The 26,706-nt window shown below is 49.2% G+C and overlaps 1 protein-coding gene and 1 non-coding gene across 2 annotated transcripts; one reads left to right on the top strand and one right to left on the bottom strand.

Moving 5' to 3' along the window:
• The first annotated feature begins 965 nt into the window (after positions 1–965).
• LOC119935055 (serine protease 27-like) lies at positions 966–18,271 on the top strand. Its single transcript, XM_038754688.1, has 6 exons — positions 966–1,011; positions 8,590–8,622; positions 9,527–9,689; positions 15,716–15,987; positions 17,598–17,767; positions 17,987–18,271. Exons 1-6 carry the CDS (start codon positions 966–968, stop codon positions 18,269–18,271), a joined length of 969 nt encoding a protein of 322 aa, XP_038610616.1.
• A 5,188-nt stretch (positions 18,272–23,459) lies between these two features.
• LOC119935286 lies at positions 23,460–23,597 on the bottom strand. Its single transcript, XR_005453173.1, has one exon. It is a non-coding gene; the product is annotated as a small nucleolar RNA SNORA7 (small nucleolar RNA).
• Between the last annotated feature and the right edge of the window lie 3,109 nt (positions 23,598–26,706).

The raw sequence follows: 26,706 nt of genomic DNA, 5'->3' as shown, positions 1-26,706 counted from the left end.
AGACGGCTAGGAGTGGAGGTGGCCCGGGCACCGGGGTCCTAGAAGGGATTAAGGGCTGAGGGGATCCGAAGTAGGGAGAGAGGGGAGGAAGGGGCCATGGGCTCAGAGAAGAGGAGTTGAGCTCTTCCCGTGAGCTGGGCCCCGGGGATTAGAGGAGGCAAAGGAGTCGCCTGCCCCGACCGGTGTCTCCCGTTCTGACGTCAATTTCATTCCCCAAATAACTTCCTCCCCAGAGCCAGCTGCTTCCTCCTGCTGCCCCTCATGTCCCTGGACTCTGGTGGGGGGTGGCTTATCCACCACCCTAGAGGAACGGGGGAGCCAATGACCAAATTTTCCCAGTACCCGGCTGCCTCCCAACCTGGCCTTATTCTCTGCTCTCCCCTCCAAGAGCCTAGCTCCTTCCAATCAATCAATCAATCATATTTATTGAGCGCTTACTGTGTGCAGAGCACTGTACTAAATGCTTCCAAGACCCATGCATCCTGTCTCCACTCCCTGCTCTGCTTCTCTCCCCCAGGACTCTGCCCCTTTCCCAGGAACCAGGTGTCCAGCCTTCCCAAAAGACATTCAAGAGAAGATAGGTGCGAGCCCCTTTGATTAGGGAGGGCCAGAGCTTCATGAGAGGGAGAGAGGGAGCCTCATGAGAGGGAGAGTCTGACTCCCTGGGATTATGGGGTCTTCGGGGGAGCATCTTGTCTCCTATTCCTGAGTTCAGGGGGTTCTGGAGAGACGGGGTCATTGCGGTGTCAGTTCTGCTTTGGAAGATTCCAGTTCCTGAGGGAGAGGTAATGGGAGGGAACTGGGTGGACTGGTCTGGTGACATTTCCGAACAGAAAATCACCTCCTGGATATAACTCCCAGATCCATGGAGACCAGGTCTCAGTGCTCCCCAAGTCCTCTCGGCCCCCCCCACTCCTTCCCAGGACCCAGGCGCCCCAGCCCTTAGGGACCCGGTACCTGGAGCAATGAGCCCTCTCCGAGGCCTCACCATCATCTTCCTCCTGCAGCTTGGTGAGTCCTTGGGGGCTGGGGACACCTGGGTTCTGGATGAGGAGGAGCAGGAGTTGGGAGAGGAGAGGAAGGCTGGTGCCTGGGCTCAAGGGAAGAACTCTCAGTTCTAGTTTCCCTCCTTTTCCTTCCTTGTTCTTGATTGGCTTCCCTGCCTTTCTTTGTCTTTCCTTCCAATCCCCTTTCCCCCCTCACCCCGGCCCCCATCCCTCTGACTCTCTTTCTCAGTCTCATCTCTGTTTTGTTTCCTTTTCCCTCTCTCTCCCCGCGACTCTCCTTTTCTCATCTGCTCCCTCTCCTTCTCCCTGACTTCCCTGCCCTCTCTCCGCACTCCCCCCCCCCCCCACCTCGGGATCTCCTCTGCAGGAGCTGGTGGACTTCGGGAGTTGCCAGGGGGCCAGGTGGGGTGTGGGAGCTGGAGGGACGCGTCTGACAGGTTCCACCCCAAGCCCAGGTGGATCTCTCTCGGTGCCAAACCAGGAAGGTTTCTGGGAGTTCCCGGAATTCTGTGGGAATCTCAGACTGGAGAGCAGGATGCCCGGGCTCTGAGTGGAGAGCGGGATCCGGGGAGACCCGGGGCGGGCCCGAGGCCTCAGGCCACCTCGATAGGGAGGGGTGGGAAGGGGTTTCCCCCTCCTACTCCAGGTCCCAGAGAGCCCCCTGGAAGCCCTTTTCCCTCCCACCTTCAGCCCAGTTTCTCAACCCTGGCCAGAGAATTGGGATCTTGGGTTAGGGGGAAGGGCCACTGACTAGATATTTGGAATGAGAGAAGGTGTACAGCGCTCTCCCAAGCGCTTAGTACAGTGCTCTGCACACTGTAAGGCTCAGTAGATACTATTGACATTGATTGAGCGATAGGTGAGTGACATCTGGAAGGCAGGCCGGGCTGCGGCAATGTGGGACAATGTGAAGGTTGCCATGGGCGACCAGTCACTGGGGGTGGGCATGGGGAGGGGAAAGAGCAGTGAAGGGGCTCCCCCAGCCCTGCCCCCGTGGGCAGTGGGTCCGGAGAAGGAAGAAGGTATGCAGGTGAGGAGCAGGGCACGCAGGTGTACGCTATTGTCCAGCTTTTCCTAGCTCCCCTGAACCTCACCCTCACCACTGCTTGCCGCACTCGGGTTGGGAAGGAAGCTTGGGCTACTGGGTCTGAGAGGAAAATGGAGAAGCGGGAGGAGAAGGAAAAGGAAAAGAACCAAGAGGAGGAGGAGGGAAGTGGTTATGCCTCCAGCAAGCAGGGAATTGTGATCTTGCCTTTCTTCCGGACACAATCTGGAGCCCAAGTCCTCCGGGCCCCGCCCAGCCTGGACCTCTTATGCCACAGCTTTCAGACACCAACTGGACCCAGCTAGAGCTTGTGGGGTTTGCTGTGTGGAGCTGACCAACCAGGAACAACCCCCCGACTCCAGCTCAGAGTGTTTCCCTGGTCCAAAAGGAGCCCTGGGATATAGGGAGGGGAGGGCAGGGACCAGCCTCAACCAGTGTCTTAATCTAGCTGGACCCCAGCCCGCTTTGACCCCAGGAGGGGTCTGAAATCAAGGAAATCCTGAAGCAGCTCCACACCTAAGTGGGGTTCAGAGGGATGGGGAGACTTTGACAGATGGGGTGAGTAATGGGGAGGGAAGAAGTCTGGTCCTGGAGATGGGGTGCCAGACCAAAGAAGGACAGGGACTTCTGGGTAAAGTGTGCAACCTCTGGGGAAGGTCACTGGGCTCCAGCTAAGGCTTCATGGGGACAGAAGGGAGGGAGGCCACGAGGTTGTAGAAAGATGGGTGGGGGCAGGGTGGGGAACTGTCCGCCCCCACTCTGCTGCTGAACCCATTTCTCAACCCCAGGTTCAGAGGAGTCAGGGCCGGTTACCGGCTCCTGGCTGAGCCACCCCATCAGAGCAAGTCATGGGGCAACTCAGGGCACTGGGAGAGGGGAAACATTGGTCATGCTGGGAGGCAGGACTCCCAGGTTCTTGGCAGGTGGGAGGTTGGGAGACAACAACCTCACCTCCTCCAGGAGGCCTTCCCAGACTGAGCCCCCTCCTTCCTCTCCCCCTCGTCCCCCTCTCCATCCCCACCATCTTACTTCCTTCCCTTCCCGACAGCACCTGTATATATGTATATATGTTTGTACATATTTATTAATCTATTTATTTATTTATTTTACCTGTACATATCTATTCTATTTATTTTATTTTGTTAATATGTTTGGTTTTGTTCTCTGTCTCCCCCTTCTAGACTGTGAGCCCACTGTTGGGTAGGGACTGTCTCTATACGTTGCCAGCTTGTACTTCCCAAGCGCTTAGTACAGTGCTCTGCACACAGTAAGCGCTCAATAAATATGATTGATTGATTGATTAACAAGGGAGCTGCCCCTCTCCCCAGGGAAGCCTTCAACCTCAAATTTTTTTTTGCATTCTACTCAGCAAAACACATTCCTTCCGAGAAGCAGGTGCATTTCCCTATCCCTGTATCACCTGCTAGGCCCCATCCAGGTCACCTAGGGCTGTGGATCGTGACAAGGGCTTCATTTCAACACTGGTTGATACCTGCAGGCGGGGGTGGGAAAGTGCCCCTCAGTGGAGATGCAAATTCTCTCTGGAATTTTCGTTTTACCTCATGGACCAGCTCCGGCCCAGAGCCTAGCCTCATGTTCCCCAAGCCCCCACCCCTTCCCACCTTCCTGAACCCCCACCCCACTCCCAGAGCCTTAGCCTGCTGCCTCCGAGGCCTGACTCTCCCTGTGGCAGTCAACTGTTGTAATGGTAATTGTTTTCATTGAGATTAATAACTCCTTTCAAAATCATAATGATATGTAATTAGGTTTAATGACTCCAGGTATTGTTGTGTCATTAGGGTTATTATTGATGCCAGTAAGAAATAGTGAAATCCCGTTCTTAAAACAAGAGGCCACGGGGGCTAGGAGAAAGAGCCTTGGGCAGGGGAGTCAGGACCTGTGAAATGCAACTTTCCCCCTCTGTTAGTCTATTCTCTGTCTGCTTGTTTATCTGTCAGTCTGTCTGACTGTCTGTCTCTACCTCACTCTTAATCACTGCAGTTTGTTCCTCCTGTCTCACTCCAGCTGAGCTTGTGCCTCTGCCTAGAATGCCCTCCCTTTTCACATCCTGCAGACCACAGCTCTCCCCTTCTTCAAAGCCCTTCTGAAATGGCATCTCCTCCAGGAAGCTTTCCCTAATTCACCTCTCATCTCCCCAACCTATTTCCACCAGTATTTCCACATCAGCATTTCCACATCACCTAAGCACTTGGGTTCTCATGCTACTCCATTGCACTTATGTACATATCTTTATGCTCTATCGCTTCCTCCTATCCTTTATTAAATGGTATTTGTTAAGCTCTCATTACATGCCAGACACTCTACTAAGCACTGGCTACATATCTACATACAGGCTAATCAGGTGGGCACAGTCCATGTTCCACCTGAGGCTTAGAGTCTTAAACCCCATTTTACAGATGAGGGAACTGAGGCACTGAGAAGTTAAGTGATCTGCCCAAGGTCACAGAGCAGACAAGTGGCCCACCTAGGATTAGAGACCAGGTCCTCCAACTCCCAGACCTGTGCCCTTTCCACTCGGCCACGCTGCTTCTTTAATCCTGAAATTTATTTTAGGGTCTCTCTCCCTCACTAAATTGTAAGCTCCTTAAGGGCAGGGATCCTGTCTACTATCTATATTGTACTCTTCCAAGTGCTTAGTACAGTGCTCTACATGGAATAAAACCAAATTCATACTATTTGATTCATTGTTAGAGAAGCAGCGTGGCTCAGTGGAAGGAGCGCAGGCTTGGGAGTTAGAGGTCATGGGTTTGAATCCTGGCCTCACCACTTGTCAGCTGTGTGACCTTGGGCAAGCCACTTAACTTCTCTGTGCCTCAGTTACCTCATCTGTAAAATGGGGATTAAGACTGTGAGCCCCTCGTGGGACAACCTGATCACCTTGTATCCCCCTAGCACTTAGAACAGTGCTTCACACATAGTAAGCCCTTAACAAATACCATTATTAGTATTATTATTATTGTTTGACTCTCTCTGAGAATTAGTTTCCCCATATTTTGGGAACTCTTTTCTTATTTCAAAATCTCAGCTCAGTAGGTAGGAGGAACAGACCTGAGAAGCATTTTTAGCTCTTCAAAAGTACAGATTAATCAGTCAATTGAAAAACAGTACTTACAGAGCACCAGAGTACTGACCAAAGCACTTAGGAGAGCACACTAGAGTAGACATGATTTCTGCATTCAAGGTTCTTACGATCTAGTAGGGGAGCCAGGCACTAAAATAAATTACAAATAGGAGGAAGAAGAAGTGGATGAGTGTGTGGGTTGGATGGACTGTTGTTCTTTTTTGTCCCTTCACAACATCCCCTGTTCTAACCGTCCCAGCCCCTCTCAAGGGCAAGATGGTTTAATTATTCAGGCAAACAGTAACCAAACACTCCATCAGCTACTTCCTGATGCCCCGGTGAGTCTACTCAAACTGGGTGGCTATTGAAATTCCCATTACAGGCTCAAATCAGCCCAGAACCCTGGATGTTGGGGGAGTGATTTAACCACAACAAACAACAACAACGATAATAATAAAAATGGTAGTTATTAGTGCTCAATAAATATGCTGATGATACAACCCTACTAGCAGAAAGTGAAGAAGATTTGAAGGGCTTATTATTAAAAGTTAAGGAACAGAGCAAAAAGATGAGCCTATATTTGAATGTCAAGAAAACGAAGATCATGACAACTGGAAGTTTTAACACATTTGTAGTGGATGGAGAGAAGATTGAAATAGTTGACAGTTTTTCTCTCCTGGGATCGATAATAATAAAGGAACTAGTAGCCAAGAAATATGCTGAAGATTAATGTTAGGAAGACTTGCTAGGAAGAGCCTGGAAATAGTCAAGAGACGTAACAATTGTCACAAAAATACAAATTGTCAACTCTGTGGTGTTTCCAGTGACAATATATGGATCTGAAAGCTGGACGGTGAAAAAACAGGATAGAAAGGGCATCGATTCTTTTGAAATGTGGTGTTAGAGAAGGCTTTTGCAAGTACCATGGACTGCCCCAAAAACAAACAAATTAATTTTGGAGCAATTTAAACCAAAGTGGTCTTTGGAAGGCCAAATGACTCGACTTAGATAAGCATATTTTGGACAAATAATCAGGAGGACTTATTCTCTGGAGAAGACACTAATGCTAGGAAAAGTCCAGGGAAAACTTGGAAGAGCTGCTCGTTGGATAGAAATCATAACAATGGTAATGGAAGAACCATTAGAAAGGTTGTGGATTATGGCAGGTGATAGGACGTTCTGGAGAAAGAATATCCATGGAGTCGCTATGAATTGTAAACAACTTGACGGCACTTAATAATAATAGTAATAATAAGTATGATTGATTGATTGATTAAGCAATTACTATGCACCCAGCACTGTGCTGAAGTAGACATGAGAAAGCCAAGTCTGGCTAGCTCAGTCACCTGAGGGATCCTCAATCTGGGCTAATTGGGACAGCTGAGCATTTTGCTCCAGCACAAGGTTATTAAATGCTGGAAGGGACTTGGAAGGAAGATGCTGGGTTCTTACTAATGATAATAATAATAATGATAACAATAATTGTAGTATTTGTTAAGCACATACTATGTGCCAAGCACTGTACTAAGTGCTGGGGTGGATACAAGGAAATTGGGTTAGACACAGTCCCTGTCCCAAATGGGGCTCCCCTAGGTGAGGTAACTGAGGTCTAGAAAAGTGAAGTGATTTGCCCAAGGTCACACAATCTCTGAAGACTGACAGGAAGGGACCCTTTGCTCTGGGATGGGGATGGACAGTCCTATAAGGAAGACGGTTCTGGGCAAGAGGATGGCACAAGAGCTCTGGGGCTTCTTGGGATTCAGTCACAGAGGAAATGGAGCTGCCCATGTAGTGGGAGGGGTGGAGATCAGACCTTGGGGAAAACTTTCCAATTGGGTAAAGTAAGAGGTGGAGGACTAGGAAAGCCAGGAGCACTGGGTACTCTCTCATCTCAGGAGAGTGACCCCTCCTTCCCGTGCTAGGGGAGAGACTTGCCTTCACGGAGGCAGGGGGAGGGATGGAATGACCACTGGAGACATCTCCATGGCAGAGGGGTGAAGAATTTGCATCTGGAGAGTGCTCTCCATGGGGTAGGTGAAAGGTCTCAAGTACAAGAGGGTACTTGCTTGTAGTTTTTAGCAAGCACTTACGAGATGTCAAGCACTGTGCTAATTGCTGGAGTAGATACAAGAGAATCAGAACCAACACAGCTCCTGCCCTACTCTGGGTTCACAATTTAAAGGACAGGGTGAGCAGGTACCACATTCATTCATTCATTCATTCATTCATTCAATCAATCATATACATTGAGCATCTACTGTTGGCTAAGCACTGTACTAAATGCTTGGGAGAGTAATAATAATAATAATAATAATAATAATAATAATAATGATGGTATTTGCTAAGCACTTACTATGTACCAAACACAGTTCTAAGTGCTGAGTACAGCATCCCCACTTCACAGATGAGGAAACTAAAGCAGAGAGAGGTTTTTCAATTGTGAGCCTCATTTTGGACAAGGGACTCTGTCTGATCTGATTAACCTGTGTTTAGCACAGCAAGTCCTTGGCACAGAGTAAGTATTTAGTAAATGCCATCATTAGGTTCAGTGACAGGCTCAAGGTCCCCCAGCAATCAATCAATCAATCAATCAATCAATCGTATTTATTGAGCACTTACTTACTATGTGCAGAGCACTGTACTAAGCGCTTGGGAAGTACAAATTGGCAACACATAGAGACAGTCCCTACCCAACAGTGGGCTCACAGTCTAAAAGGGGGAGACAGAGAACAGAACCAAACATACCAACAAAATAAAATAAATAGGATAGAAATGTACAAGTAAAATAAATAAATAAATAAATAGAGTAATAAATATGTACAACCATATATACATATATACAGGTGCTGTGGGGAAGGGAAGGAGGTAAGATGGGGGGATGGAGAGGGGGACGAGGGGGAGAGGAAGGAAGGGGCTCAGTCTGGGAAGGCCTCCTGGAGGAGGTGAGCTCTCAGCAGGGCCTTGAAGGGAGGAAGAGAGCTAGCTTGGCGGAGGGGCAGAGGGAGGGCATTCCAGGTCCGGGGCCCAGGCCCCCAGCAGGCCAATACAGAGCTGGAATTTGAACCTGGGGCCCCTGACTCCCCAGTTCTGTGCTATGCTGCCTGTTCCAGCTTGCCTATGTGCTTAGGACCAGAAAGGAATTAGGGTGGGCTTAAAGGAAATCAGTCAGCAGGCTTAAATGGAATGGAATGAGTTCCTCTCATCTATTCTCTTTGACTTAGTTTTCAAGGGAGTCTGGGAAACTCCAAGATGCTTGTGGCAGACACAGGTAGGAGGGGAACACTGGGGAGGGGAACAGAAGATAAGAATAACTCTAAGGAGGAGAAGGGAGGTTTTGGCTAATGGAGGCAGGCCAGGGCAAGTCTTAGTGCCACAGGGATGTTCCCAGCCTGAAACACTTGGTCCAACTGGGTAGTTGTCTCATTCCTCCTGAACTCATCTTCCCTGTCTGTCAGTTGCAGGGTTGCCGGAGGTGGAGCTGATCAGAGGTAAGTGTCCAGGGCCCTGTCCTTAGGTGGGGAGGAGGTCTGATGGACTTGGAGGTGGAAATGGAGGGTGATAAGGGCGAGAGAGTGTGTGTGTGTGTGTGTATTTGTGTGTGCACACGTGCGCACTTGTGCGTGCACTCTTAAACCCCAGGGGTAGCCTCAGATTTTGGGGGACTCATGGCCCAGAGAAGCCCAGAAAATGGAGCAATTTTCTTTTAAACCCGTGGCAGAATCTCTTACTGGGTGAGACAGAGATCCTTATAGCTCAAGGGCCATCTCCCTAACTAAGAAAGGGGGTGGGGTGGGGACTGCTTAACCACAGAGTGGATTTTTCCACACGGTGGAAAGGCATTTGGAGTCCAGGGGAATCTCAGAACAGGGAATTGAGGTAGAGAGAAACAGAATCCCAAATGGAAAGGAGAAGCAGGTTAGAGGACTGAAATACAGAAAAAGGAGGGTGGGGAAGGAGGGATGGGGAAGGAAGGGTGGGGAAGGAGGGATGAGACACTAAGAAAGAACACCTCAGTCCTGAGAAAGAAAAGGAAGAAATGCCTGCCTGCAGGGGAATTAGAGGGGAGGGAGGAGAAGCTCAGACACTAAGCAGAGAGGGCTTCAAACACTCTCACATCTATTATCTGATTTGTTACCGTGTCCATCCCTTTGAGGCAGGGAGGGACAGGGATTAGGTTACATGGTACAGATGGGAAAACTGAGGCCCAGAATGATTAAGCATCTTGCTTGCGGTCACAGCGGGTCAGCTGCAAAGGCAGGACTGGCACACAGGCTCTTGGGTCTTCCTATACTGGACCTCAGGGAAAGGCATAGTATCGGTGGCAAGGGACACCTGAAGGGGAACTGAGTGGGAACGAGGGATGAGCGATCCCTTCCTGTTGTCTCTCCACAGTGTGTGGCCAGCCGCGGATGCTGAACCGCATGGTGGGCGGGGAAGATGCTGAGGAGCAGGAATGGCCGTGGCAGGTGAGCATTCAACGCAACGGAAGCCATTTTTGCGGAGGCAGCCTGATCACCGAGCAGTGGGTCATGACGGCGGCACACTGCTTCTCCAAGTGAGTCTAAGACTCCCAGACCTCCTGTGCCCCACCCCAGCCCTCCCTTCTCTCTCCCTGCCCATCTTCATCCTCCTTCCCAGATTAAGACACCTCTTGAAAGGGCTCTTATCCAGTTTCTGAGGGCTTCTACCCATCCTTCGGCTCTAGTCCTTACTCTCAGCTCCCTCCTGCTTTTTGAGAAACAACGTAGACTAGGGAAAAGAATATGAGCCTTGAGGCAGGAGACTTGCTTTTTGTTTCTTTTTTCTGGTATTTGTTAAGTGCTTACTATGTTCTAGGAACTGTTCTAAGTGCGGAGGTAACTAATCCCATCTCCGCTGCTTTCCTGCTGGGTGAACTTGTACACTTTTATATGGTATTTGTTAAGTATTCATGATGTGCCAGGCACTGTACTAAGTGCTGGGGTAGATATAAACTAATCAGGTTGGACATAGTCCATGTCCCTCAAGGGGCTCATAATCTTGATCCCCATTTTACTGATGAGGTAACTGAGGCCAGAGAAATGAAGTGGCTTGCACAAGGTCACACAGCAGACGAGTGGAAGAGCCGGAATTAGAACCCACTTCTCAATGTACTCTTCTCTGTGCCTGTTTCCTCATCTGTCAAATGGGGATTGGGTACTTGTTCTCCCTTTCACTTACGCTGTGAACCCCACGTGGGACAGAGACTGTGTCTGATCTGATTACCATGCATTTAACACAGCACCTGGTACGTGCCAAAGGAATACCACAATTATTATTACTGTTCCTCCTACTTTATATAAGCAGCATTTTACAGTAAGCAGCATGGCATAGTGGATAAAGCACAAGCCTGGGAGCCAGGTCATGGGTTCTAATCCCGGTTCTGCCACTTGTCTTCTGTGGCCTTGGACAAGTTACTTCACTGCTCTGTGCTGCAGTTACCTCATTTGTAAAATGGTCATTGAGACTGTGAGCCTCACGTGGGACAGGGACTGTATCCAACCCAATTTGCGGGTATTCACCCCAGCGCTTATAGTGCCTGGTACATAGTAAGCACTTTACAAATACCACAATTATTATTATTATTACCTTCTTGCCTCAAACACCTGTCCCCATTCAGGACACCGGACAGCCCCCTGTGCCTGGCCAGGAGTTGGGGATGGGCTCTGTGCCTTCTTTCTTGGGTCACCTCTGATATCAGCCCCGTCAAGAGCTGCGGGTCCCCTCCTCTCCCCCACTGTACCCCACCTCCCACTCTCATACTGCCCATCAAGAGCATTTATTGAGGACCTATTGTGTGCAGAGGAGCATATGAAGCGATTGAACCATAATCTTTATGTTCAAGGAGTTTACAATCTAGCAGGGAAGGCAGGCATGAAAAGAAATTACGGATAGGCGGTAGTAAAGGAGTACATAAGATTACATAAATACATTAAGGGCGCAGCATGACGTAGCATGTGCTGGGGAGTCAGAGGACTTGGGTTCTAATCCAGACTCCACCATTTGTCTCTTGCATGACCTTGGGCTTAACTTTTCTGTGCCTCAGTTCCCTCATCTGCAAAATGGGGATTTTTTAACGGTGGCTGTTAAGCACTTGCTATGTGCCAGAACTATACTGTTTTGATAGATACAAGGTAATCAGGTTGGACATAGTCCATGTCTCACATGGAGCTCACAGCTTTAATCCCCATTTTACGGGTGAGGTAACCGAGGCACAGAGAAGTGTGAGCCTCATGCAGGACAGAAATTGCATCCAACCCAATTAACTTGTATCTACCCCGGTGCTTAGAACTTAAGCACATAGTAAGTGCTTAACAAATACCATTAAAAAATAGTTAAGTGTCTTGCTCAAGGTCACACAATTCAATGCCTGTTCTCTCTCCTACTTAGACTGTGGGCCCCACGTGGGACCTGATTACCTTGTATCTACCCAGCACTTAGTACAGTGCTTGGTGTATGTAAGTGCTTAATATACCACAGTAAATTATGTACAATAAAAGCTCCAGGGGAGAGGGGTGAGTACTTAAGTGCTTAGGTGCGGTGGAAATTCTGAAGTAGAAGTTGTGGAGATATAAATTGGAGAGATAGGATCTCACAGACCCTATTCTCCCCCCACCCCCACCCTCCAGTTTTCACCCCATCTCCCGCCTATCATTCCTCTCAAAACTCTTTGAGTGAGTTGTCTACACCCACTACCTCCACTTCCTCTCCTCCAATTCTCTCCTTGTCACTCTCCAATCTTGTTTCCACCCCTTTCCCTCCAGGTAAACCACCCTCTCTAAGGTCACCAAAGATTTTCTTGTCAAATCCATCCGAAGGTCTCTACTCCATCTTAATCCTTCTCAACTCTCAGCTGCCTTCGACACTGTGGGCAGTGTCCTTCTCCTCTTTGAAATATTATCCAACCTTAGCTTCACTGACCCTGTCCTCTCCTGCTTCTCCTATTTCTCTGGCTGTTCCTTCGCACTCTCTTTCGCAGGCTCCTCCTCTGTCTCCCACCTTCTAATAGTGAGAGTCCCTCAAGCCTCAGTTCCGGGTCCCCTTCTATTCTCCATCTCCATCCACTCCCTTGGAGAATGCATTTGCTCTCCTGGCTTCAACTACCATCTTTATGTGGCTACTTCCCAAATCTACCTCTCCAATTCTGACCTCTCTCTTCTGCAGTCTCACATTTCCTCCACCCTTCAGGACATTTCTACTTAGATTTCTCTCCACTACCTCAAACTCCAGATATCCTCACCTTCCACCCAAACTCTGTCCTCCTCATACCTTTTGTATCACTCTAGACAAACCACCATTCTCCCTATCTCACAAGCCCATAATCTTGGCATTATCCTCGACTCATCTGTCTTATTCAATCCACATATTCAATCTGTCACCAAATTGAGTCGGTTCTACCTTCATGACATTGCTAAAATCTGGCCTTTCCTCTCCATCCAAGCCGTACCATGCTAATCTATGCATTTGTCATGTCCGGCCTTGACTACTGCATCAGCCTTCTCACTAACCTCCCTGTTTTCTGTCTTTCCCCATTTCAGTCCATATTTTTCACTCTGCTGCTTAGATCACTTTTCTAAAAAATGTTCAGCCCACATCTCCCCACTCCTCTAGGATCTCCAGTGGCTAGTGGTTAGTTTACCCATCTACTTCCTCATCAAAAGAATTAGAGAAGCAGCGTGGCTCAGTGGAAAGAGCACGGGCTTTGGAATCCGAGGTCATGGGTTCAAATCCCAGCTCTGCCAACTGTCAGCTGTGTGACTTTGGGCAAGTCACTTAACTTCTCTGTGCCTCAGTTACCTCATCTGTAAAATGGGGATGAAGACTGTGAGCCCCCCGTGGGACAACCTGATCACCTTGTATCCTCCTCAGAGCTTAGAACAGTGCTTTGCACATAGTAAGTGCTTAATAAATGCCATTATAATTATTATTATTAAAATAAACTCCTCACCATCAGCTTTAAAGCACTCAGTCAGCTCACCCCCTTCTATCTTTCCTCGCTTATTTCCTATTACAACCCAGCCCATTCATTTTGCTCCTTTAATGTCAATTTATTCATGGTACCTCGACTTCATCTATCTCATTGCCAACCTGTCACCCATGTTTTCCCTCTGTCTTGGAACTCCCTCCCCATCCATATTCACCAGATAATAATAATAATAATAATAATGGTGGCATTTGTTAAGTGCTTACCATGTGCAAAATACTGTTGGAACTCCCTCCCCATCCATATTCACCAGATAATAATAATAATAATAATAATAATAATAATAATAATAATAATAGTGGCATTTGTTAAGTGCTTACTATGTGCAAAACACTGTTCTAAGCGCTGGGGAGGTTACAAGGTGATCAGGTTGTCCCATGGGGGGCTCACAGTCTTAATCCCCATTTTACAGATGAGGTAACTGAGGCACAGAGAAGTTAAGTGACTTGCCCAAAGTCACACAGCTGATAGTTGGCAGAGCTGGGGTTTGAACCCATGACCTCTGACTCCAAAGCCCGTGCTCTTTCCATTGAGCCATTCTCCCCACCTTCAAAGCTTCATTAAGGTCACATCTCTATATGAGACCATCCTCATTTAATCCCTCTTTCCCCCAATTCCCTCTCCTTTCTGCATCACCTATACACTTGGATCTTCACTCCTTATACACTTGATATTCATCCTGCCCTCCGTCCCACAGTATTTATGTACATATCTGTAATTTATTTATTTGTATTAATGTCTGTCTCCTTCTCTAGACTGTAAGCTCGTTGAGAGTAGGGGATGTAGCTACCAATTCTTCTGTATTGTACTCTCCCAAGCACCTAGTATAGTACCCTGCATACAGTAAGGACTCAATAAATACCATCGATTGATTGACTGATAGGAGACAGAAAGAGGATTGAGTGCCTTAAAGTCAATGGCCATGAGTTTCTGTCAATTTGGAGAGGAATGGGAAACCACTGGAGGTTTTTGAGAAGTGGGAAGGAAACAAAATGATCAAGGCAGTAGAGTGAAGTGTAGATTAGAGGAGGAGAAATTGGAGGCAGGGAGGACAGCGAGGAGTCCAGTGCAATAGTCAGTCCAATATTACAAGTTCTTGAACCAACATGGTGACTGTTTAGACGGAGAAGAAGAGATAGAACTTGGAAATGTAGTGGAAGAAAAAAAGGCGACAGGATTTGGCAACAGACTGAATTTGGGTGGGGGGTGAAAGAGCAAGAGGCATCAAAAATGTTGTGGGAAATATGAAGATTTCTGTTTGCACATATTGAGCCTGTGGTTCTGGTGGGGCATCAGTGTAAAAATGTCCTGAAGGCAGAAGGAAATGTGCCACTGCGAAGGAGAGAGGCCAAAGGTAGATTTGGGAGTCATCCACAGAGAGATGGTAGGTGAAACCACGAGAGTTGACAAACTCCCTACTGAGAAGAGAAGGGGGCCAGAATAGAGTTTGGGGATACATCCCACAATTTGGGAGTCACCCTGTCAAAGAGACAGAGGAGGATCGGCCAGAAAGGTAAGATGTTGGATAACGCTTCCAGGATTTGGGAGCGTCAAAGGTAGTTGAAAGGTCAAGGAGGATTACAGCACTATAGAATCCATTAGATTTGGCAAAAAGGACATCCTTACTAACTTTAGGGAGAGTGAGAGTGAGCAAGTGTGTGTGTGCATGTGTGTGTGTGTGTGTGTGTGTGTGTGTGTGAGAGAGAGAGAGAGAGAGAGAGAGAGAGAGAGAGAGAGAGAGAGAAATAGAGATCTCAGTGGTGTAAAGGGGGCATAATGTTAATTTTAGAGGCCCAAGAAGGGTATTGGAGGAAAGGAAGTGGAGGTGGTGTGGATATCTATAACTCATGCAAGGAATTTGGGCAGGAATAGGAAAAATGAAGTGGGCAAGAGATGGATGATGCAATGGGGTCTAAAGAAGCCCTTTTTAGTTCTAAGATTTGGGTGGATTTTAAAGCACAGGACAACAAACTCTCATCGAGTGAACGAGGGAGGGGAGAGTGGAGACACTGGTGGTTTCAAGAGGGAGTTATAAGTCTGCAATGTTGGGTGGGGGAAATAGGCATGGGGGTCTAAAGGGAGAAGTGCTGCTGATGATGAGAGAGGGCACTAAGGCTGAATTTGAAGTGGCTGAAGTTGGCCCAAATCATTCTGCGGCACAAACAAGGGAGTGGAGGGAGAGGACTGTGGTGGCGATTCAGGGCTTGGGGTTGGTGGTGCGAGGTTGATGGAGGATCAAGGCCCCCAAAGACAGATTCTCCAGATTGAGTCCATCCCCTCCCTCGGCCTCTGTGTCAATATCCCCTCCCTCCACACTTCACTCTTTTCTTTTTAAACATTCTGACCAGTCCCAACCTGCTACTTCCTTTTCCTTCCTGGTCCCAGCTCCCACTGGGGCTCAGCCTCTTTCCTATCAGCCCATGACTCTCCTCCACAGATCCAGATGCCACTGGACGATGCTCCCCCATGCTCCTCTTGCCACTCCCCGCCCCAACTTCCTCTATCCCAGGTCAGCCCAGCGGACATCTCTCCTTTGCAGGTCCCTCCTCTCATTCTGGTTCTCCCTCTCTTCCGGGCAGCTCCTCGGACACATCCCAGTACCAGGTCTTGCTGGGGGCGAGGCAGCTGGTGAACCCAGGCCCCCACGCTGTGTATGCCAAGGTGATGAAAGTGGAGAGCAACCCGCAATACAGTGGCATGGCCTCGAGCGCTGACGTGGCCCTGGTCAAGCTGGATGCTCCCGTGACCTTCAATGACCATATCATGCCCGTGTGCGTGCCGGACCTGGGGGTCGACTTCCAGGCAGGGATGAAGTGCTGGGTTACAGGCTGGGGCAGCCCCAGTGAGCAAGGTACTGGGGTCCGAGGGGAGGGGAGAGTCGGTTCCCTGGGAGATGGCCCTTGGGATGACCGTGGAGCGAGTAGCTGGCTTGAGAGCAGGGATCGTGACTACCTACTCTACTGTACTCTAATTCTCCCAAGTGCTTAGTTCAGTGCTCTGTACACACTAGTCCCTCAATAATTACGATTACTTGATTGATTGGGTGTTGAAAGGGAAGGGCGTGGGAGGATGGAGCGGGAGTGTGGAAAGCAGGTGAAATCCTTTTTTAGGAAGGCAGCTGCATCTAGGGAGGAGCATCAAAACTGGGAGGAATGGAGAAGGGAGAAGGGAGGATCTGAGTGTACCGATGAGAGACTGAAGTCTTGGAGAAGAGGAGAGCCAGACACTTTTTCCAGAGCACGCATCTGTGCTGGGTCTGTCCTCCAATAAAGGAAGGGAGGCCTAGTGGAAAGAGCCCAGACCTGGGAGACAAAGGGCCTTAATCCCAGCTCCATCACGTGCCTGCTGTGTGACTTTGGGAAAGTGACTTAACTTATCTGTGCCTCAGTTTCCTTATCGGTAAAATGGAGATTAAATTCCTGTTCTCCCTCCTTCTTAGATGGTGAGCCCCATGTGGGACAGGGACCATGTTTGACATGATTAATTTGTATCTACCCCAGTGCTTAGAAGAGTACTGGACACACAGGAAGTGCTTAACAAATATCACAATTTTTATTATTGAGCCACTTTCCCCGACATCAGAAAATCCCCCTTGCCCCACCCTGGCCTTTTCATCCTATTTCCCGGCTCATCCCCTGTTGTCTTTCTGTCTTTGCTCTCTTGTGGAAGCAGCATGGTGTAGTGGATAGAGCACTGGCCTGGGAATCAGAAGGTCATGGGTTCTAATCCCAGTTCTGCCACCTGCCTGCTGTGTGACCTTGGGCAAGCGACTTAACTTCTCTGGGCCTCAGTTACCTCATCTGTAAAAAATGGGGTTTAAGAGTGTAAGCCTAACGTGGGACAGGGACTATTTTCAACCCGATTAATTTGTATCTACCCCAGGGCTTAAAACAGTGCTTGGCACATAGTAAATGCTTAACAAGTACTGTTGTTGTTATTATTCTCTGTTTCCTCTCCAAGTTCTCCCCTTCTCTCTGAAATGGGCAACTCTTGGATGCAGAATAGGGATTGTTTAGGGTCGAGGATAGAGAAGGTGTTTCACAGTTTCTACATGCCGTAGAGGATCCGATGCTGCATTCCCAGTCCCGGTCAGCTTGTGGTCCACCCTAACACCTTACTTCTTTTCAGCTGTCCTCTTGCAGAACTGGTCCTCCAGTGGCAAAGGGGCTGGAGAGCCACAGAGGGAGAGGGGGTTGTGAGGAATTCTGAATAGAGCAGCTCAAGGGCAACAGGAAGAAGTCAGGAAGGGGAGGGTTGGGAATGGCTAAGCAATTCTCTCTCCCCACGGAGGATGGATGAGAAAAAAATAGGTTGACCCTGCAGTAACGGGGATGGAAGTTGGACATCGGGAATTTGGGAGGTTTTCCAGCTGGAGGCAGGGGATCTGGGAAAGAGCCTCAGAGGGGAGGAAGGTGACTCTGGAAAAGATCTCAGTTGCCTCTATCTTCCTCTTCCCACCAGATCATCTGCCCAACCCCCGCATCCTGCAGAAGCTGGAGGTTCCCATCATTGACACCCAGAAATGCAATGTCCTGTACAGCAAGGACCCGGAGAAAGGGCTGCTGCCCAAGACCATCAAAGATGACATGCTGTGTGCTGGCTATGCCGAGGGCAAGAAGGATGCTTGCAAGGTGAAGGGGTAGGGGCTGGGCCTTGATCTGGGTATGGGGGAAACAGGTGATGATGGGACCAGTGGTGGGGGGAGGGGGCCAGGGGGCCTGGCAGGAAGGGCATCGGGATTATAGGAGGGGCAGGGGGTGAAGTCGGGAAGAGGTGGGGCTAGGACCCCCGGGTTCCAGGGCAGGACTGGGCTTTGATGAATACCCTAACCTGCCCCTCTCCCCCTCTAGGGTGATTCCGGGGGTCCTCTGGTCTGTAGGTTCGGCCAGACCTGGCTGCAGGCCGGTGTGATTAGCTGGGGAGAAGGTTGTGCCCGCAAGAACCGGCCAGGAGTCTATATCCGGGTCACTGCCCACCACGACTGGATCCATAGGATCATTCCGGAGCTGCAGTTCCGGTCGGGGTCCGGCCAGAAGAGAGACCCCAGGCAGTTCTTCACCACCCGCAGCTTTGCCTCCAGCCTGGCAGCTCATACGCTCCTCCTTGGCCTCACCGCTATGCTCAGCGTCCTCTGAGCCTGTCATGCCCATCTGGCTGCTTATACTAACAACCCTCCCCTCCCGCTCTCCTCTTGTCCTCCGGAAGGTTATCCCATGCTGAAGGCATGGTGGGGGGGCCCTGGGCTCTCTGAAAACACCTCATCCTCTCCTGCCAGAATGTATGGACCCCACTGGGTGGGGTGGGGGGCACTGGGGAGCTGGAACCAGCTGGGACACTAAGGCTGGGGAAGGGAGATGTTGGCACTTTTGGGGGCTCACAGAGGGTCTCAGTCCCCCGGCCCTGAGCCGGGAGGGCTGATGAGGGGAGTAAGCAGTTTGGCAGGCCACCTGCCCCAGGTCAGATGACACTGTATATTTGTAAATAGCTCAAGATTTGCCTTGTCTGCAGAAAGGCCCAGTTATTTTTATTATACTCACCCATCAATAAAGACTGTAATCTCTTCTCCCAGCTCTTTCAGGTGGTGGGGAGCAGGGCCCTCCAATCCCAGGAGGAGGAGGAGAGAGGGAAGGGCTCTGTGTGTGTGTGTGTATGTGTGTGTGCGTGTGTGTGCGTGCGTGTGTTTGTGCATGTGTGTGGCTTAGTACAGTGCTGTGCACACAGTAAGCGCTGAATAAATACGACTGAATGAATGGTGCTTGTTGCTGGAGAGGGCAGGGGACTCTTGGTTCTGGATTTGGCCGGGGTGGGAGCCAGGGGACTTGGTTCTCTGGAGGTGACAGGGACAAGAGAGGAGACTTAGAGACTAAGAAGCCAGAGATTTGGGTTCTGGAGAGGAGCCCAGGAGGGACTGGGGCAGGAGGTGGCAAGGAGCATGTCTTTCAACTCTGCTGTACTGTATTCTTCCAAGCACTTAGACCAGTGCTCTGCACACAGTCAGTGCTCAATAAATACCATTAATGATGATAATGATGATGAGAGCAGTGGCCACTGAGAGCAAGAAGGTTGAGTCCTGAGAGGGAGTTGTGGGTAAGAGAATCCTCCTGGGAGTCACGTGTTTCCCCAGTTGGATCTGACTCATTGACAAGGTGTTGCCACCTGTCGCCCCAAGGATTCCTCCAGGGAGGAACCAGGAAGAATTCTGTCTGGGCCCGGAAACGAGTAGGGGATCAGTCCCTCCTGCCCTAGGTGGCCTTCGGGTGGGGCTGGGCAGGACTGGACTTTGGGCCATTGGCTTAGGAATGTCACCCCATGGCTCCCACTGGGGCTGAGGGTGACTCAGTGCTATTGGCAAAGCCCAGAGGAGAGAGGGTGAATCAGTCTGTGTGGGGCAGACTCCCATTATGGAACCCAGGGTACCTGCCTCCCAGCTCTCTGCTCCAGAGACCAGACCAGATCAGACCTTGAGACCAGACTCCCACTCCCCACAGACTCTCCAGTTTCCTCAGATCAAGAAATACCCAACCCATGTGGTTCTCCTGAGTTGCTTGCCATCCTGAACTTATGCCCAGAGAGGAAGGGACTCTCTCCTCATCTGAGAGGTCTCCAGGGAAGGCCAGTTCACAACCTCCTCCAATTTCCACTTCACCCTCCACTTCTTTCCCACTAAGGAAGTTCTTTCTGAACTCTACCCTCCATCTGTCCTGCTGCAGCATCAACCTGTTCACAAGGATGGCCCCTGATGGCACTCGGGAATCCAAGGAGAAATGTGCAATGTTTCTTGGGCTATGCCAAGAGCATGGGATAATGTGATGTCACTAGTACCCTTTTGCAGAAGTCTGACTACTTTGTGCAATCATAGGGCATTTTCCCAGGTTGGCGCTGGGGTGGGGTGGTCCATGAACCCCCACAATTGCTCAGAACCATTGGTCCATATGACCCCTAGGGTTGTGCCTTAGAACTTGGTACCAGGGACTTCAGGGTAGGACGCTTGGTGCTGTAAATTGAAAACAAAATGAATGTAAAGGCACTGGGCACCATAGTGATACCAGACACAGAACAGGTGAGTTGCCAACCGGACAGTCCATTGTAAAACTAGATGACCGGATCCAACTTTCAGAGACCCTGCAGAGAACAATATTCTGGGATTTATCACTCTCCTGCCTTCCCTTCCTATTCCCCAGAATCAGGCAGTCCACCCATACAGAGACTTTGGGGAGGGGGATGTCGCACACTGGCTCTCTCTCCCCTCTCCCTCCCAAGAGTAGCAATATGGTCTGTTGATAAGAGTAAGGGGCTGGAAGTCAGAGGGCCTGGGTTCTACTCCTGGTTCTCCTATTTACCCACTGACTTTGGACAAATCACATAAGTTCTCTGCTTCAGTTTCCTCATGTGTAAAAGACTGTGAGCCTCATGTGGGACAGGTTCTGGATTCTATCTGGTCTTACTTCAAACTATCCCAGACCTGAGTACAATGCTTGGCCCATAGTAAGTGCTTATTAAATACCGCAATTGTTTGTTTTTATTTGCCAATATTTCACCTTTCACCACAGTTTGTATTTGGGGAGGGGTCGGGGCAGGGTCTCCAGGGCTGAACCTCAGCTGCTTGTCCTGGGGTCACCCAAGACTCTCTCTCCCCTTGCCTCAGCATCCTCCTTCCCAAGTCACCTCAATCTAACCCAGGCCTGGCCCTTTTAAACGAGAGTGGCTTCACATGATTGAAGAGAAGAGAACACGTCGAAGAAGCTCAAGGGAAGCAGCGTGGCCTGGATAGAGCATTTGCCTGGGTTCTAATCTCAGTTCTGTCACGTGTCTGCCGTGTGACCTGGGGTAAGTCACTTAACTTCCCTGTGCCTCAGTTCCTTCATCTGTAACGTATGGATTAAGAATGTGAGCCCGATGTAGGACAGGTATTGTGTCCAACATGATTAGCTTGTATTTAAGCCAATGCTTGGAACAGTGCTTGACATATAGTAAACATATTATTATTATAATTAATTCCCGAGAGGTGGGTACAGAGAGCTCCCCTCACTTGTAATAATAACAATAATAATAATTTTGGTATTTGTTAAGTGCTTACTATGTGCCAAGGACTGTTCTAAGCGCTGGGGTAGATACAATGTGATCAGGTTGTCCCATGCGGGGCTCACGATCTTAATCCCCATTTTACAGATGAGGGAACTGAGGCCCAGAGAAGTGAAGTGACTTGACCAAAGTCACACAGCTGACAAGTGGCGGAGGTGGGATGTGAACCCATGACCTCTGACTCCAAAGCCCGGGCTCTTTCCACTGAGCCACGCTAGGGAACTGCAGGTCCCGTCTAGACACCACCCGGAGCCCAAGGAAGTCGAAGGGTGGAAGGAGGGAGGTTGTGGCGAGGCAGTCAGCCAGCCTACAGCTCGGAGGAGGGTCGGAGAGGGTCCCCTCCCCGCCTCTGTGTCTCCCCAGGGCAGAGAGGGGGGAATGGGAGAACTAATTCTAGTCCTATTCTCCTTCCTAGTTGACCCACAGAAAGTGCTCAATAAATACGACTGATTGATTGACAACTGAGAAAAAAAAGTAACCAGCAGAGAAAATCAGCTACACAAATCGTTTGTGTCCTCACCAATATCCATGTCGGGTGCTCCCCGTCTCACTTTGCTTTCTTAGGCTGTCTGTTTCTTGTTATATTGTACCTAATGCAGTGCTTTGCACCCAGTAAGCGCTGTTATAATAATAATATTAATAATAATCATATTGAGTGCTTACTGGGTGCAAAGCACTGTACTAAGTGCTTTGGAGCATATTATATAACATCAAACATGTTCCCTGCCCACCACGAGCTCACAGTGGAGAGGAGGAGACAGACACTAATATAAATAAATAAAAGGATAAATAAATTACAGATATAGACATATGTGCTAATAAATATTAATGAGTGAATGAATAATAACAGTGATGGCATTTATTAAGCACTTACTACGTGCAAAGAATGCTTTGCTGCAGGCCAATCGCGACCCCACTGATGTTGGCAGAAGCATCCACGAGGTGCCTGTGAGAAGGCCGGGGATGCATGACTTCGTCCCGCTCTCTGTGAAGTCACCCAGTTAAGGGTGGCATCACTCAGCTGAGGGTGACTTCAGCTACACTGGGCTGCAGCCTGTGAGGAGAATGAGTGTCAGCAGGATAGAAAGCCCCGCAGCTACCTGGGGGAGAGCTGAAAGCGGGAAACTGAGAGCCAGGATGGCAGAGGAAGAGTTCTAAGGAAACAGTAAAAGCACAGCCTCCCAAGGCCTCATCCCAGCTTAAATCTGGGAGTCAGTCATCACCAAGGATGGACCCGCGTGGCACACTGTCATCAAGAAAGGAGCAGCTGTTGTAGAGGATCCATAGTAGAAACTAGGGGGTCACAGAGTAGGACACTTTCTGGAATCAAGGGGTCAAACTTTGCTACCAACATAATACCCCCTGTCTGTGCTGTTTCCAGGGGGAGGGAGGCAAAAAAGAAAGAAAGGGAGAGTAGTAGTAGTAATAGCAGTCTTGTCTTATGTTGTCAAGTCATCTCTGACCCATAGCAATACAATGGACACATCTCTCCCAGAACTCCTCACCTTCAGCTTCAAGGCTGTCCATCACCTCACCCCCTCCTACCTCACCTCCCTTCTCTCCTTCTCCAGCCCAGCCCACACCCTCCGCTCCACTGCTGCTAATCTCCTCACCGTGCCTCGTTCTCGCCTGTCCCGCCATCGACCCCCGGCCCACATCATCCCTCTGGCCTGGAATGCCTTTCCTCCCCACATCTGCCAAACTAGCTCTCTTCCTCCCTTCAAGGCCCTACTGAGAGCTCACCTCCTCCAGGAGGCCTTCCCACACTGAGCCCCCTCCTTCCTGTCCCCCTCCTCCCCCTCTCCATCCCCCCGGCCTTACCTCCTTCCCTTCCCCACAGCACCTGTATATATGTTTGTACGTATTTATTACTCTATTTATTTTACTTGTACATATTTATTCTATTTATTTTATTCTGTTAATATGTTTTGCTTTGTTCTCTGTCTCCCCCTTCTAGACTGTGAGCCCACTGTTGGGTAGGGACCGTTTCTATATGTTGCCAACTTGTACTTCCCAAGTGCTTAGTACAGTGCTCTGTACACAGTAAGCACTCAATAAATATGATTGAATGAATGAATGAACATCCCACCTCCTTCTGCTATCGTTCTGGTAGTGTATCCATAGAGTTCTCTTGGTAAAAATATGGAAATGGTTTACCATTGCTTCCTTCTGCGCAGTAAAATTGAATCTCTGCCCTCGACTCTTTTCCATGCCGCTGTTGCCCAGAACAGGTGAGTCTTGACTTGTATCAGATTGCCTTCCACTTGCTAGCTACTGGCCAAGCTAGGAATGGAATAGGTATGCCTCTGCTTGACTCTCCTTCCCATAGTCAAGACTGGTAGAGTACTGGAAACTCTCCAGGTGCGACCCCGAGAGGGTAGTAAAGCAGTAGTAGTAGTAATAATAGTAGTATTTATTGAGTGCTTACTTGGTCCAGTGCTTTAGAAGTGTAGAATAAAGAAGTGACATTCCCTGCCCACAAATAATTTATACTCTAATGGGGGAGATAAGCATAAAAAGATTTGTGAGGAGGGAGAGAGAGAGAAGAGAGAGTTGACCCATTTTAACTTAGTTTCCCTGATGCTGTGTTTGCTGCCTCCCTGCTTCCACAGTCCTGTAGCTCAGGTCGCAGAATGGGGCAAGCGAGCTATCAAGTAGGGGTGGAGGGGCATAGATAGCATCAGGCTGAGGAAGGGAAGTTTTTTTTTCTTTTGATTTGCATGGCTGATCAATTTATGTTTCGGGGATAAAAATGCTTCCTTTGAAGTCTTCAACTCATCCAACTGTTGCTTCAACTTTCTAGCCAAACTCCTAGAACAGATTATGTACACCTGTGACCTTCTCTCTCTCTCTGTGTCTCTCTCTCCATCTCTCTCTGTCTCTTTGCCTCTCTCTCTCTCAAAGACAGAGAAGTGCTAAGCCTCTCTATCTTTCCTGAGCAGGCAGGCAGGCAGCAGCAGCCCACCTCACTCCCAGCCCCGCTGTCAGTTCTTTTCTCCATTGAGCTCCAGTCCAGGTGGATTCCCCAGGGAGACCCCACCCTGGCTTATAGGGGGACAGTCTTCTCCCTTTCATCCCCCTTCCCTCCACATTGGGTACAATCGGCCCCCTCCTCCTGCCCCCCCACCCCCGCCGCCCTAGCCCAACCCTGTAGCTCTCTGGAGTTAATTTTTCTCAATTTCTGCAGGGTGACTCTGGGGGTCCCCTTGGCCCGTGACATCAGAGCTGTCTGGACCTTTGTTGGAATGGTGATCTGGGGAAAACCCTACACTTGGCCCCATTTTCCAGGAGTTTACAGTAAAGGCTCCTATCAGAATGGATCTGTCAGACAATCCGCTTATGTTGGGGGACTCCTTCAATCAGTTGTATTCCTGCACATCCTCGCTGCTCCACTGATCCTGAGGACCCTGGGATCCAACTGTCCCCTCCGATTCCTGAGCTCCTGCTGCTCCATGTGACCTTCCCTCAGCTTTCAGACTCTTCCTCCCCACTTCTTGACCATTTCTGCTTCCCTGAACTTGGCCTGGTCCCTTCAGCTCCTTGCCCCTATTCTCTTTTCCCTCTTCCCCAGCTCCTGGGTTAACAGGCAGCTCTCCCAAGCAAAGGATGGTTTGGTAGTGGAATTGGAATTTAAGGAATTTTGGGTTTGTCTCGGTGTCTTGAAGAGAGAGAAGTTCTTAAGGGTCCCTGAGGTTCAATCCCAGCTCTATCATTTTTTTTTATATTCGTTCATTCATTCATTCAATCGTATTTATTGAGCGCTTGCTGTGTGCAGAGCACTGTACTAAGCGCTTGAGAAGTACAAGTCGGCAACATATAGAGACGGTTCCTACCCAACAACGGGCTCACAGTCTAGAAGGGGGAGACAGACAACAAAACAAAACATGTAGACAGGTGTCAAAATCGTCAGAACAAATAGAATTAAAGCTATATATTATTATTATTAAAGCTATATATTAAAGCTATATATTTGTTAAGCACGTACTGAGTGACAGGCACTGTACTAAGTGCTGGGGTATATACAAGCTAATTAGGTTGGATATGGCTCATATCCCTCATGGGGCTCACAGTCTTAATCTTAACATTTGGTTTCGTTCTCTGTCTCCCCCTTCTAGACTGTGAGTCCACTGTTGGGTAGGGACCGTCTCTATATGTTGCCAACTTGAACTTCCCAAGAGCTTGGTACAGTGCTTTGCACACAGTAAGCACTCAATAAATACGATTGATTGATTGATTAATCCCCATTTTACAGATGTGGTAACTGAGGCACAGAGAAGTGAAAGGGATTTGCCCAAGATCACCCAGCAGACAAGTGGCAGAGCCGGGATTAGAACCGAGGTCCTTTTAAATCCCAGGCCCAGGCTCTATCCCCTAGGCCGCACTAATTAATAACAATAATTAGCCCCGTTGGTCTATTTCCCCCTTTTAGACTGTGAGCCCACTGTTGGGTAGGGACTGTCTCTATATGTTGCCAACTTGTACTTCCCAAGCGCTTAGTACAGTGCTCTGCACACAGTAAGCGCTCAATAAATACGATTGATGATGATATTCTCTGCCCCAGCTTAATATCAGAAGTGAAGGCCCTAGTGGGGATGGATAATTCTCCATCTTTCCACCCGGCGGCAGCAAAGAAAGCTGATTTTTTTTCCCGGAGCGGAGGCCTGCTCATCCCAGATGGCTCAACCGCCCTCCAACCTACCCAGCTTGCTCACCTGTTTGCTCTCCCAATGACCATTTCCTCGATTTCTCATGCCTCTCTCCCAGGATTCCCTTCCCTCATCCCTGGTCAGTGGGGACCCCAATCCCTGGCCATCTGCCTCCCCTCACCCCCCAACCCATGGCAGTCCAGTGGTGAGGGTCGTCCCCTCCCTCCTGACGGACGATGTCCCTCTCTGACTTCGGTTGCAGAGTTGAATGGGAGGAGGAGAGGAGACTGGGATCCGAAGATTGAGAATCGAAATCCTGCTCTGGACTCTGAAATGAGTTGTCTGTCTAACAGGATGTGGGCTGCCCAGGCATGGGAAGCAGCCGGAAGACAGGAAATGGGATCAGGTTTCTGGGAGTTAATCGGGGAAAGCTCATTGGAGGAGGAGCTGTGATCCTGTCTGTGGTAGGAGGGGGGAGGCCCTAGCTGGGGGAGCTACATGGGCAAAAAGATAGAAGTGGGAGAGCTGGGAACAAGGCACAGTGAGAATCAATCAATCAATCAGTCGTATTTATTGAACACTTACTGTGTGCAGAACACTGTACTAAGTGCTCAGGAGAGTACACTATGAGAGTACATGTTCACAAGGATTTTAGGACTGATTTTAATCAAACAATTAATCAATCAGTGGTGTACTAAGTGCTTGGGAGAGTACAATTCAACAGAGTTAGTAGACACATTCCCTGTTCACAAAGAACTTACAGTCTAGAGAAGGAAACAGACTTTAAAATGAATTGTGGATATGAACATAAGTGCTGTCTGAGGGTGGGGTGAATATCAAGT

The sequence above is a fragment of the Tachyglossus aculeatus genome, chromosome 11, assembly GCF_015852505.1.
Source record: "Tachyglossus aculeatus isolate mTacAcu1 chromosome 11, mTacAcu1.pri, whole genome shotgun sequence".
Lineage (NCBI taxonomy): Eukaryota > Metazoa > Chordata > Mammalia > Monotremata > Tachyglossidae > Tachyglossus > Tachyglossus aculeatus.
Note: the sequence above shows the minus strand (reverse complement) of the source record. Positions and strands in the feature narration are given on the sequence as shown.

Bases quoted from the DNA above. Each gene is read 5' to 3' on its own strand.
- LOC119935055 (XM_038754688.1), top strand. From the start codon at position 966: ATGAGCCCTCTCCGAGGCCTCACCATCATCTTCCTCCTGCAGCTTG. The intron at 1,012-8,589 runs GTGAGTCCTTGG...CCTGTCTGTCAG, and splicing joins CATCTTCCTCCTGCAGCTTG to TTGCAGGGTTGCCGGAGGTG. The intron at 9,690-15,715 runs GTGAGTCTAAGA...TCTTCCGGGCAG, and splicing joins GCGGCACACTGCTTCTCCAA to CTCCTCGGACACATCCCAGT.